Below are 14,357 nucleotides of genomic sequence, written 5' to 3' on the forward strand. Positions count from 1 at the left end.
CTTTCTGTACAATAATGCAGTGCTTCTGCTAAGTATTTACCAAAGAGACATGCAGACATGTCCCCACAGAGACCTGAGTGTGAATGTTCCTAGCAGTTTTATTCATAATAGACATAAATTTTAAACAACCCAAAGTCCATCAGTTGGTAAATGGATAAACAAATTGTGGTACCTACAGTGGAATACTAGTTATCAATAAAAAGGAACAAACTACTGATATATGCAACAACAACCCAGATGAATTTCAAGGCATTTTGTGCTAAATGAAAGAAGCCAGGCACAAAGGGCTACATATTGTATGTTTCCATTTATGTGATAGTCTAGAAAACACAAAACTGTAGGGACAGAAGATGGATGAGTGATGCCAGGGATTGAGAGGTAGGTGGGGAGGGAATTGACTATAAAGAGGCAAGAGGGAACTTTGGGTGATGGAAATGTTTTATATCTTAATTGTGGTTTTATTGGTTATGTGACTGTGCACATTTGTCAAAACACTTCTCAAAAAGAGTGAACCTTATTATATACAAATTATACCTCAATAATCCTGACTTTCTAAAAGAATTATAAAAGGATTCTGGATTAAATGACTTACATAAAGTAAGTCAGTTTAGGTATGCACAAAATCTAGCCCACTTTAAGTGCATTTCGAACCTGGTCCTTAGTGTTCTTCTTAATTTAGAATGACCGCTAACACTTTTGAAACTGAAAGGTTTCGGTTAATGTGCATCTTTCATTCAACAAATATTAATGAAAGCACTTATTATACTTCAGATATTGTCCTAAACAAACACCTGTATTCTGTGAGCGGAGGGGATGGGATTCAAACAAATACGTAAATAAGTGATAAAATTATAATTGTGGTAAGTGCAGCAACTGAGAAGTATATATGTGCTATGAAGATGTTTAACGGAGAGAAACAACGCTCTTAAGTAAAGGGAACTGCATATGCAAAAAAAGACTGAGACAGGAATGAGCTTGAGTGAATTCTAAAAGTTGAAAGAAGGTGAGTAAGAGAGGTGAGGGGGAGTGATAGTGAAGGATGAGGCTGTAGAATTAGACAGGAGCCAGATCAAGTAGGGTCTTATAGACTGAGTTTTAACTGTCATTTAGATTTTGCTACATAATAAACCACCCCAAAGCTTAGTGGCTTGAGACAACAAACATTTATTTCTCATGATTCTGTGGGTCTGCTGGGCAGTTCTTTTTCTGAACTTGCTCAGCTAGAGCTAGATTGTATGGTTTGTGCACACGGCCGACAGTTCACATGGTATTGTTATTGGTCACAGAGTTCCCCAGAACAGCAAGAAAGGGCAAGCCCCAGTGCACAAACACTTCTCAAGTCTTCACTTGCATCACATTTGCTGTTGTTCTTTTGCCCAAAGCAAGTCATATGGCCAAGCCCAGCATCTGTGGAGGAGACTACCCAAGGGTGTGTGTACTGGGAGAGGAGTTATTTTGACCATTTTGGCAAACAGTCTGCCACGTTGACTAACCTGTTAGTTTGTGATTTCAGAATATACTGTGCATTGTTTCATCTACTTTTCAGTACATGATCAATTTTAACATTGGAGTTGGTTGGTTGTGTGTACCATCCTTTTTGATGGGTGGGCTATGAGACCACTTTCTCAGTCTTAATAGGTTCTTTTCATCAAGAACTCAAAACATTTTACTTTTTTCTATGAAGGTTCAGCGAACTATTGCCAAACAGATTCAGATGGTTCGGCAAGTTGGTAAAGGCCGATATGGAGAAGTGTGGATGGGTAAATGGCGTGGTGAAAAAGTGGCAGTCAAAGTGTTTTTTACCACTGAAGAAGCTAGCTGGTTTCGAGAAACGGAAATCTATCAAACTGTGCTAATGCGCCATGAAAATATACTTGGTAGGTACACATTTGATTTCAGTCAATTCCGTATTCTGACAAGGTTAGTGGGATGCGGGTGGAAGCCTGCCACATGGACTTGTAAAAACATATGTAGATTTATTTGTGTGCATTTGGCTAAAGGAAACCCAGTAGAATCCACTGTTTAAATACAACACAGTCCTGAATGCCAGCCAACCACTTTATTTACTACCCAACTGAGGAAACAGCACTGAGTTTCAAATTGGAAGCAATGCTAGTTTATTAGACTTACTCATATAATAACAAAAACCAGGTCTTTCATAGGTAATTGAAGCAGTTTTCTAGGATAACTTTATATGTATCTTTTGCCTTCTGTAAGCTAAATCACCCTCCCCCCCATAAGATGTAGTTTCATTTATGTTCTATGCTTAATAGGTCTCTCCCTCCCTCCCTATTTATACAATTGCAAAATAATTTAGGTATAATCTGATCAGTAGGGTTCATAAACTCGTCTAGCTTTCCTGACTTTACTTTTCAGCTGCTATTTCCCTACCCTTTAATTTAGAGAGTGCATATAGCACATTGCCAAGAGTAGAGTAGGCACTTGTATCAGTTTCCTAGGGCTGTCATAACAAATTACCACAGACGGGGTGGCATTTTGGAGTCCAGAAGTTTAATCAAGGTGTTGGCAGGGCCTTGCTCTCTGAGGGCTGTAGGGGAGGACCCTTCCTGGCCTCTTCTTCACTTGTGGTGATTGCCAGCAATCTTTGGCTTTCCTTGACTTATAGACAACACTCCTATGTCTCTCTGTCATCACATGGCCTTCTCCCCTGTGTGCCTGTGTCCAAATTTCCTTCCTCCAGTTGAATTAGGGCCCACCCTAATCTTGTATGAACTCATCTTGATTATATCTACAAAGACCCTATTTCTAAATAAGGTCACATTTACGGGTACCAGGTTGACGTGAATTTGGGAGGGCCACTGCTCAACCCAGCACTCACTGACCTTTTTCTGAAAGGAGAGAGGGAAAGAAAAAGGAGAAAGGAGGCCAGTGTTGCAGACCTGCTCAGTCAGCAAACTAGACTGAAAAGGCAGTTGTGATGAGTCATTTGTGGGCAAATGGGAGTTGGGTAGTTAGGAGCAAACTGTTAGTTGAACATTTTTAACTTTATTATTTTAATGTGTCCACGTTTCAATTTAAAATTGAGAACGTTTTCCACATTCCTTGTTTATAGTTCTTCATGCGTAGAGAATCATGTAGCTTGATAACATTCCCCCGGGTTGTTATATATGTTTTCTTTTTCTTAGTCATATTATCATTTTCATGATTATTGTTAAGATTATTTTAAATTTATTGCAGAAATGTATAGAGTTATATGTGTAAATTGCAGAAATAAAAATTTTGGTAACACATTCAAGAGATTTTGTCAGGCAAGTAAAATTTTTGTTACCTGTATATGATACCTGAGTTATTCTCAATATCCTGAATGAGCATTCCTTATTCTTCCCGGCTCTTTCTGATAACTGACCTTTTAAACTCATTAACTGAACAGGTTTTATAGCAGCAGACATTAAAGGTACAGGTTCCTGGACTCAGCTTTATTTGATTACTGACTACCATGAAAACGGATCTCTCTATGATTTCCTGAAGTGTGCTACACTAGACACCAGAGCCCTGCTCAAGTTGGCTTACTCGGCTGCCTGTGGTCTGTGCCATCTCCACACAGAAATTTATGGCACCCAAGGAAAGCCTGCAATTGCTCATCGAGACCTAAAGAGCAAAAACATCCTCATCAAGAAAAATGGAAGTTGCTGTATTGCTGACCTGGGCCTTGCTGTGAAATTCAACAGGTGAATGGTTCTTTGCATACTGTTTTGAAATTATTTTAATTTCCAGAAGATATTTGCCTATTTGTATTCAAGACAGTGGAATTCTAAACACGTGTTTGTGCTTGTATAGTTATATAAATATATAGTTGGGGTTTTTGTCTTGTTTTTTTACAAAAATTGCATCCTACTCTACATAATTCATTTTTTTTTAACGAGGAAGATTAGCCCTGAGCTAACATCTGATGCTAATCTTCCTCTTTTTTTTTGCTGAGGAAGATTGGCCCTGGGCTAACATCTGTGCCCATCTTCCTCTACTTTATATGGGACACCGCCAAAGCATGGCTTGACAAGCAGTGCATAGGTCCATGCCCGGGATCCGAACCTGCAAACCCTGGGCTGCTGAAGCAGAGCATGTGAATTTAACCACTACACCACCAGGCCAGCCCTCTACTCTACGTAATTCTTGATTTTCTGTTTTATTGTCCTTGACATCTTTCTGTTTCAGTTTATATGGATCTGCTTCATTCTTTTTAACAAAAGTGTTGATGCAAAGCTTTCCATAATATGAATGTACTACAGTTTATCCCATCTATGACCCAAGTGATGGACATTAAAGTTGCCTCCAGTTTATCTCTATTAATAAAAAAATGCTTTAATGAACATTATATTTTATCCATATATAATATCCTTGAGCATTTGTATAGTATTTCTTTTTTTAAGATTTTATTTATTTATTTTTTTTCCCCCCAAAGCCCCAGTACATAGTTGTATGTCATAGCTGCACATCCTTCTAGTTGCTGTATGTGGGACGTGGCCCCAGCATGGTCGGAGAAGCGGTGCGTCGGTGCGCGCCTGGGATCCGAACCCGGGCCGCCAGCAGCAGAGCGCACGCACTTAACTGCTAAGCCACGGGCCCGGCCCCTGTATAGTATTTCTTGACGATGGATTCCTAGAGAAGGGGCTACTTAGACAAAGAGTATGTACATATTAAATTATGATATATTACAGATTGTCCCTTTAGAAAGCGTGCATCAATTTATACTCCCATAAACAGGGTATAAGTATGCCATTTCTCCATCACCACTGGATGTCGTCAATATTTTTAAATAATTAGAATTATAAAATTTTGGGGAAACCACTGAAACCATCTAGAATACAGCAGCCATTTAACATTTGAGAATTCATTTCAGGCCATAAAATAAAAGTAATAGTTAATAATAAAACAAATGTAAAAAAATTTTTTAATCTTCTTCCCTAATTGTTACAGTGTTCTTATCCTGTTGTTTTTTTATCAGTGTAGTGTTTATTGGTTCAAATGGTCATCAAATGCTATATAAGAAAATATGAAGTACATTATATTGATCTCTGCCTCAGAGTAGTTTCTAGAACCTGCCAGAACTGGGGACCTAACCAAGAAAGCATTCATGTCTTCCAACTCCAAAATTTAGTCCAAAAATTGAAAAACCAATAAACATCACTTATTACTGATTGTCAATATGATTATGTAAACATTACTCACAACAGAACTAAGTTGGTTGGACCCATAGAGAAGACAATGTAATCCTATGTCACGAAGGCTGAGTTTATCACATGAGAAAGGTAAAAGCAAATGATTCCTCTCAAATTATTTTCACGTTCACTTGTTCTGGGACATAATTATCTACTACTTTTTTTTGTATGCAGTATTGTCCTCTTTTTTGTGGAGGCACCAAACTTATTTGGTGAAAAAACCTGACCTGAAGTAATGTGAGATATTTATTGTCTTTATTTATCCAGCTTAGTGTGGATATTCATATTTAGTTTTTCACTGCAGACATAGTAATGAGTTTGATTCAGAGTACTGCTCCAGAGCCAGCCCTGATGGTCTAGTGGTTAAAGTTCGGCATGCTCTGCTTCTGTGGCCCAGGTTCACGGGTTCAGGCCCCAGGCACAGACCTACACCACTTGTCAGCCATGCTGTGGCAGTGACTCACGTACAAAATAGAGGAAGATTGGCACAGATCTTGGCTCAGAGCTAATCTTCCTCAAGCAAAAAAAGAGGAAGATTGGCAACAGATGTTAGCTCAGGGCGAATCTTTCTCAGCAAAAAAAGAAAAGAAAGAGTACTGCTCCAGACCCTGCTGGGTGGTGATGTTATATAATATGTAGCATATATTTAAAGGGTATATTACTTTTCTAAAAACTAAAAGATGCTAAATTTCAAAATACATCTATCTGCCCCAGTGATTTCTAATAAGGGAATGTAGAGATTTTAGATCGATAGATAGCTTTTTATTTCATATATAATATATATATAGAGAGAGATTGACTTCTACAAAATATGACAAAAATAGAAGATAAACTATTTTGTTCTTAGCCCTCAACCTGGACATTGTCTGTCCTTTGTTGCAGTGATACAAATGAAGTTGATGTACCCTTGAATACCAGGGTGGGTACCAAACGCTACATGGCTCCAGAAGTGCTAGATGAAAGCCTGAATAAAAACCATTTCCAGCCCTACATAATGGCTGACATCTATAGCTTTGGCCTGATCATTTGGGAAATGGCTCGTCGTTGTGTCACAGGAGGTAGGAGTTTAAGTAGCTTGTTTCTGGTTATGTTTCTATCCTCATCATTCAAAAAATAACAGCTTCTTTTATATAATTTAAATGTCATGTATATCTGGGACCCCCAAGACCACTCCCAGGTTCTGTGATTTCACTAGAGGCACTCGCAGGACACGGCGTGTGGTTGTCCTCACAGCTAACGTGTTAACAGTGAACAGATACAAATCAAAATCAGCAGAGGGGAAAGGTGCATGGGGCAAAGTTCAGAGGAAATGGGACACAAGCTTCCAGAAGTCCTCTGCCAGTGGAGTCACACAGGGAGTGCTTAATTCCTCCAACACGTTGTGACAATGTGTGAAATACTGTCATCCAGGGAAGTTATTAGAGACTCAGTACTCAAAGATTTTATTGGTGGCTGGTCATGTGGGCACCCTCTCTGCCTGGCGTGTACCAAAATTCTAAACTCCCAGAAAGAAAGCAGATGTATCAGTGAGGGAACTGTTCACCAGGCAAGTTCCCAGACGCCAGCCGAGGGCCAGCCTTGCAAGCAGGAGTTTTTGAGGACAGCATTCTCAGGCCTGCTGTGTCAACTCTAGTTAGCATATCGTGTTATCTTTCTACTGCAGAAGAAAGCAAAACAAAAAATAAAAACTGTGTTGATTAGTAGCAACAATTGTGTGCTTGAATAATTAGATTAAATATTAGGGTAAAAGAGCATTTCACCTTGCTTTTTTTTTTTAGGGATATTGGTATGTCCATAGCTGTGATGGGGACCCTGATGGAGGTTGAGGAAATAATTAGACATTAAAAAAGAGAAGAACATATATTTACTATTAAAAGTGAATCATCCACTCTAATTTTTTTCTTCTTTGTGTAGGAATCAGTTTTAGTTCCATAGTTCAGTAAGAGATGCTGGATAGATTGATATATTTTGCCCAGCTACCATTTCTGTGCCCACTATGTTTTCTAACTCCCTACAGGGATAGTAGAAGAGTACCAACTGCCATATTACAACATGGTACCCAGTGATCCATCATATGAAGATATGCGTGAGGTTGTGTGTGTCAAACGTTTGCGGCCAATTGTTTCTAATCGATGGAACAGTGATGAAGTAAGTGGAACTCAGTCTTCTGGAAAAGTGATTGGTGAGTGTCACCAAAGATATTTACCTGCTCACTATATTCTCTTTACTTTTCAGTGTCTACGAGCAGTTTTGAAGCTAATGTCAGAATGCTGGGCCCACAATCCAGCCTCCAGACTTACAGCTCTGAGAATCAAGAAGACGCTTGCCAAGATGGTTGAATCCCAAGATGTAAAGATTTGACAGTTAAACAATCATGAGAAGAAATTCTACACTGCAAGAACTGTTTTCACCCAAGGAACGGGTGGAATTACAGTCGAGTTAGGATGTTAACTTGGTTCTCAGACTCTTTCCTCACTACACCTTCACAGGCTGCTAATATTAAACCTTTCAGTACTCTGTAGAATACAAGCTGGGAACTTCTCAACACTTCATTCTTTATATATGGACAGCTTTATTTTAAATGTGGTTTTTGATGCCTTTTTTTTTATTGGGTTTTTATGAACTGCATCAAGACTTCAATCCTGATTAATAAGTCTCCAGTCAAACTCTGGGTACTGAATTACTTGTTCATAAAATGGTGCTTTCTATGAAAGCCTTAAGAAGATAAATGAATTCAGCAGAGATGGAGAATATACACTTTTGCCTTCTACCGGGGAAATTTAATCTATTTGTATTCTACCTTTGTAAACAACCTATGGATTATGATCTGTTTGGGATACTGTTTAGTTTATGATGGTTTGTCATGCCTTGATAATGGTGTGTGTGTGTGTGTGTGTGTACACACGTGCATACCAGGATTCCTCTGCTGCCATTTGAATTAGAAGAAAATAATTTATGAATGCATGGGAAGATATTGGTGGCTGTTGGTTTTGTGCTTTAAAAATGCATTATCTGACCAAGATTTGCCAATCACTTAAAAGCCATTTACCTTGCAAGTGAGCTAGCTTCTCCACCAACTTTATTTTTTAACATAAAAGTTGATATAAAGGCCAAAAGAGGTTTAAAGTGTCTGTAAATTTAGACTATTTTGCTCTTACCACCATCTTTTTTCTTTTTTTTTTTTAATTATTATTTTTGTCATGAAAAGCATCCTATCCAAAGTTGGGACTTCCAATTCCATGAACCTTCTAAAGAAAAACACTTCTTAGTGAAGTGAATTACTAATTACTGCATTTGATAACAATGTAAGTGCCTATAACCATGTTCTGTATTCTTTATTCTCAGTAACTTTTAAAAGGGAAGTTATTTATATTTTGTGTGTAATGTGCTTTATTTGCAAAACACCTGCTCCTTTAAAACCATATTTTATGTATGTACATATATTCATGCTATAGAAACCAGCTCACAGGTACCTCACATCCCATCCTTAAGGGAGAAAATTAAAAGATCATCAGAAAAAATGTTATAAAATAGAACTACATGTAAATTTTCAGAATTAATGCATTCAAAATAGTATATCAAATCTAGGACTTTGTTAACTTCGGGAATAGACTTTCGTTAAGATACTGTCATCTCAATTTTCCTTTATGAAAAGATCCCCTAATTAGAACTTTCTTTTTCAGAGCTGATACAAATTTATCAACAACTGTTTTAGACATTTAAATCATTTGAGATTTTTTGTTTTATAATTTCTGTTCCATAACTTGTAAAGACCATGAAGAGAGGCAAAAAAGTTGAGTGTCTAGTCAGTACCTAATCTATACCATCTAGCTGTTATTCAGTAAAATACGACATACATTATGGATGCCTTGTTGTCCCAAGGAATAATTCTGATTTATTTAAACTTATTACACTTCTATAATGCCTTTTTTTATGTGTGTGTGAGGAAGACTGGCCCTGAGCTAACATCCGTTGCCAGTCTTCATCTTTTTGCTGAGGAAGATTAGCCCTGAGCTAACATCTGTGCCAATCTTCCTCTAATTTGTATGTGGGTCACCACCACAGCATGGCTTGCTGAGTGGTGCATAGGTCCATGCCTGGGATCTGAACCTGCGAACCCTGGGCTGCCAAAGCAGAGTGTGCGAACTTAACTGCTATGCCACTGGGCCCGCCCCCTGTAATGCCTTCTAAATAGAACTCATGGGTGCATAAATTGAGACAGTTTTCTTTGAATATAACATAAAATAAATGTGATTATATCACAACATAGTTTTTAAAAACTGTAAGTTGAAGGGGAGAAATTAGAGCATGTATCGATCCATTACCAAAAATTTGACTGGCATTTAAGGATGAAACTCCTATATATTTGTCTAAACATCAAATTTCACAAATTTGAAATTTGCCTTAACGGATTTGACCAGGTTTAATAATTTTCATCTAACATAATGAAAGTTTGAACTGTTCATCAAGATAGGTAAATTTACATATTGATAGTACGCAATAACTTGCTCTTTGAGAATGTTTTCCCGTCTGAGAAATACAGATATACAGATATTTTGATCTAAATCGCCATTTGATTTAAGAACACTTAAAGCTCTGATCTACTTAATCTAAAGTTAACTTGGATTTATTTTTTATTTGATAAACTATAAATCTTGAAAGTCATTTGTCATCTTAATAAAGAAAATATGTAGGGAAAAGCAAACTCTCAGAAATGTTAAAATAGTATGCGGAAGTGAAAAATGACAGAGTATATAAGTACAAGACCACTATAATAATTTTTTAAATTAAATTGATCTATTAAAAGTGATATCTAGAATTAACCTTAGAAACTTGTTCAATAAAAATATTTTCTTGTATAACATGTTCTTTAAAAAGGAAACGATGCCATGTTTGAAGTCCTAAAGTCTAAAAAAAAGTTGCATGAAACTTATTTTCTTCTTTCCTTATTCTTACTCTTAAATTTCTAAGTTCATCCAGCAAGTGAAATACTTAAAGAATAAGAGGAAGTATTGGGTAGTACCATAGTTAATAATTTGTAAAACTCTAGAAGCCATTATTAGGTCCGGTTTACAATTTAGCGTTTTAAAAATGTGTGGCTTTGTCTTCCCTTTAAATAATTAAAACATAAAAGCAAACAAAAAACCAAAGCTACCTGACTATAAATAACAAAAGTTAACCCTCAAAGAAAATTATTCTTCTAAGTTCTCTTTATGCTGGTAAATATCTCTAGAATTAAAGGCACACAAAGATTGACTCCAATGTGTTCATTCTAAGCTTTCCGTGTGCTTTCTTATTGAACAAGTTTCTGAAGTATAAAATTTGAATCTAATTTCTCTGGAAGTGTTTTCACAAAAGATATTTCAATCAACATTGTACGTTGCCTTTCCAATGTTCAGAAGTGTTTCTAAGCTTAGAAAGTGACCTATAGTTTTTGAGAATTATGTTTTCCTAGAATGTGCCAGATTTTTAATTTATTCACTACCTTTTTTTTCCCAGATGCTTTGCTTCTGTTTAGAACAAAAATGCAATACAATTTTTAAAGAACCGTACATCTCTAAGTTGGCCCAAAATCAAATTCGATATTGAATAATTTATTCCAGGCAAGATTTCATAAATTAAATTGCTTACGTTTCTTGTTATACATGTTGTTTTGAAATATTTCTAAATATTTAAAATAATTTCAACAGAAGAAGTACTAATTGATTTTTTTTAAAAAGATTGTTGCAGCTCTTATACTGTTTAAAGTGGTAATATTTATTATTTGCTTGGGTCAGATGTTAAAATAGTGTAGCAGTTCATCTTCTTGCCTCAGTGCTGTTACGAGAGTCACAATAAAAACTGCAGAGAGCTGACATGTTCATAAAAACTAATCTAGGGCAGCAGCATATGAAGCCACGTGTAATGATCATCCCATAAGGAAAGTATGTGAATATGGCTTTTGCAAAGGATTAAATATATTGTAATTTTAGCTCGTGCTCTGTACTATGCTTTCAATGGAATTATTTAAGCCCTTTTAGTGACTGTTGTCCTTGCCTGTTTAAAAACTAAAATGTGGTATATATTGTATAAAATGAAAATATCATTGTAGCTTAATTAGGGAAGTTGTACATAGACATTGAAAGGGTTAAAAACAAGCAGTTTTATTATGCAATTGTAAAACACCAAAAATATAGATTCATCTTTGATATGTAACACACTAAATGTATTTTGTACAGCATCTGGTTTAAAAGGTGCCTTAAGTTTACCGTTAATTGCTTATTCTATATATAGATTATGTTCAATGTATCATTTTTAAGTAAATAACCTTATTTTAGTATACTTTAGTGATGTGTTTTGTGATACTGTACTCGGACTGTATTGTGTACCAAAAGTCACATGTCTGGTGAGATTTTATAACAGATACGTTAGTGTACACACACATGTCCCTGAATTGTGCATTTCAGCTATCAGAAACCCAGTATGGAGCAGAGGGCAGGTAAGTGACCATGCACTCTTTCCTGTGTGTCAATAGAGAGGTTATTTTAAAAGGGGGGAGGTTGTTTTCCTTGAAAAAAATTTTTTTTCTAATTCTAAAAATGTGTACTCATTGCAGAAATTTTAGAAAACAGGAAAGAATAAAGAAGCAAATAAAATCATTCAAAATTTTATTGCCACGTTACCACTATTTATATTTGAATACTTTGTCTTTTTTTCTGCTGCATACTCTTTTACAATATTAAGATCATAGTATGTCATTTTATATCCATTGAAAACATAATTTAAAAAAATTGACTACAGAATATTCCACCAAGTAGCTGGAATAATTAATTTTTGTAATTCCCTGTTGAATATTTGGATTATTTCCATTGTTTTGGAAAATATAATCAATGTATTGAACATCCTGTACAAAAATCTTTGTATATTTATTTTCTTAGATTACATTCCTAAAAATGGGACTAGTAGATATGAACTTTTAAAAGATTATTTAAGATGAAAAAGAAATGTAAGGTTCTTGATAAATATTGCCATATTGCTGCCCAGAAGGGTTTCTCATTTACACTCCTACTGGCAGTATGAGAGAGTGCTCATCTCACTACCTGGGCAGGTAATTTCTTCCAAGTGTTTTCTCTTCCTGCTAGTGTAGTGCCTGGTTTCTTGTCCTATAACTGGCTTCTTTTACTTAGAGTAATGGAATCCATTTATCCGGCCTTATGTTGTTCCTGCCACAGCAAATGCTTTTTTAAAAGCTTGAACTTCAGGGAAGTAAAGGTAGCTTTCCTTCTGTTCTGCAATAATACCATTTTCCCTCCTGCGCTAAGTTTCAACCCCCGTCGTCAGAGCTGTTTTCAGTTGTGTGTCAATTCACTCGGTTGGTGTGCCTCGTAATGCCTTTTCTTAGACACGTGAATGTGTTAAATCCTCATAAAAGATTTGGGACTAGTTGATGTCTCCCCTCTAAAAATGCATGTTTGGAGGTGGCCTGTTACAGAGTCCTTACGGGAACCCCCATTTATTGTCAGCGTAAGACATTTTCTTGAAACAATACCGTGCACTCTAATGTGGCTTGATAAAGAAGAATCAGGGATTCCTGGGCCTGTCAAATACTCGCTAGCTTTCCTTCCATCCATCTTTTGCTGACCCCAAAACTGGACAAATATATTCATTTTTCCCTCCCAGCATAATCTGTCATTCTTACGGAAGAGTGACTATTTCCAAGGTTTCTTTAATATTATTAGTATGAATAGAGACATTAAGAAAGAAGGGCACAGTTCTTCCAAAATAGTCTAATCTTGGTAGGTAATTTCTAGCAGACGCTAATTCAGTCATTAAGTCTTCATTCACTTGGAGAAATATTTCTCTGCCTCTTGCTAGTGCGTGGACCATTTCTGGCACTTCACATTTTATTAAGTTAGATGCATATCCCTAAAAAACCTTGCTTCAGTCCTTGGAGCAGTACATCCTTGACTAAGTGGACATGGTCCACGGAAGGTAGCCAGCCAGTAGTGTAGGCAGAGGCCACCCAATGGCAGTGGCACTGTTCTTGTCCTGGGGAGTTAACTACCATGCACTCAGGGTGAGAGCAGAAAAAGCTGGGAATCAGGAGGAGGAGACTTGGCTCAAGTGCAAAGGTACATACGAAGTATTTCAGAAGCAGAGACTAGGGCTGAAAGGTGAATGCATAATTGCCTTTGAGGGGGGAATTATTATTCTCATCTTTAGATGGCGTGTGTGTGGGCTGCCTGTTACTCCTCTGAACTTGATCCTCCTGGTCTTGGTCCAGTTCCTTCACTCTGAGTGTCCCGTGTAAGCTCAGAATGAGCTTCAAGGTGATTCTAGATGCCCCCGTGCTCCCTACATCCACCTCACTACTCATACTCGAAGTGTTATACAGGGAACCTGAAATGTTACCATGATGTAAAAGTCAGTATGAAATACTTATATTGAAATATCGTCAAGCTAGAAGAAGAAAGAACTTGAGTCTTTTTTTTTTTTTTGAGGGGGGAGCCATTTTTTAAAGCAAATTTAGAATGAGGTTGATGAAGCACATCTGTTCTCGGATGCTTTACTGTATGACTCAGATCCAAGGAAGTGTTGAAAAAAGGATGAAGAAAGAACTGAAAGGCTGAGGTAAAAAAGGCCAACATGCATTTCAATCAGACACTTAAAAAGTGATTATTATTATTTGGTTCTGTGTTCATACTTGGCTAGCAGTTTGGCTGGAGAGTCTAACTCTGAGGATGTTGCTCCATAGGCGTCCAGCGTCCCTGCTGCCAGTAAGAAGCCTAGTGTGTGTCTGATTCAGTACTCTGTAGCTTAACTTTTTTTCATTCAAGAAACAATTTTCTTTTTGTTTTTGATATTTTTAAGTTTAAACTTGCTGTGTCTAAATGCATTCATTCTGTTATTCTGTACTAATTGGGTCCTTTTAATCTTTCCTTGGATCTGGGAACTTTTCTCCATTATTTTGTTACTTCTTCCTTTCCCTTCTTTTACTTTTCTCTCTCTAGAACTCTATTAGACAAATAGTAGGTCTCCCAGATGCTTCTGTATTTCTTTCTTTCTTTTTTTTTTTTGAGGAAGATTGGCCCTGTGCTAACATCTGTTGCCAATCTTCCTCTTTTTTTTTTTCTCCCCAAAGCCCCAGTACACAGTTGTATAGTTGTAGCTCTTCTATGTGGGACGCTGCCTCAGCATGGC

The 14,357-nt window shown here is 36.9% G+C and overlaps 1 protein-coding gene across 7 annotated transcripts in view; it reads left to right on the forward strand.

Annotated features, from left to right (window-relative positions):
- The window catches only part of BMPR1A (bone morphogenetic protein receptor type 1A), a 152,043-nt gene extending 140,545 nt beyond the window's left edge, over positions 1-11,498 (forward strand). For all 7 annotated transcript variants that reach the window (XM_087431807.1, XM_087431806.1, XM_087431803.1 and 4 more), the window contains 5 exons: positions 1,685-1,877; positions 3,392-3,689; positions 6,060-6,235; positions 7,195-7,325; positions 7,413-11,498. In XM_087431807.1, the coding sequence (XP_087287933.1) occupies positions 1,685-1,877; positions 3,392-3,689; positions 6,060-6,235; positions 7,195-7,325; positions 7,413-7,538 (924 nt within the window). In that variant the 3' untranslated portion in view covers positions 7,539-11,498. The remainder of the gene's footprint in view (positions 1-1,684; positions 1,878-3,391; positions 3,690-6,059; positions 6,236-7,194; positions 7,326-7,412) is intronic.
- Positions 11,499-14,357: the final 2,859 nt, after the last annotated feature.

This window comes from Ceratotherium simum, chromosome 6, assembly GCF_057802395.1.
Source record: "Ceratotherium simum simum isolate JZ-2026a chromosome 6, ASM5780239v1, whole genome shotgun sequence".
Lineage (NCBI taxonomy): Eukaryota > Metazoa > Chordata > Mammalia > Perissodactyla > Rhinocerotidae > Ceratotherium > Ceratotherium simum.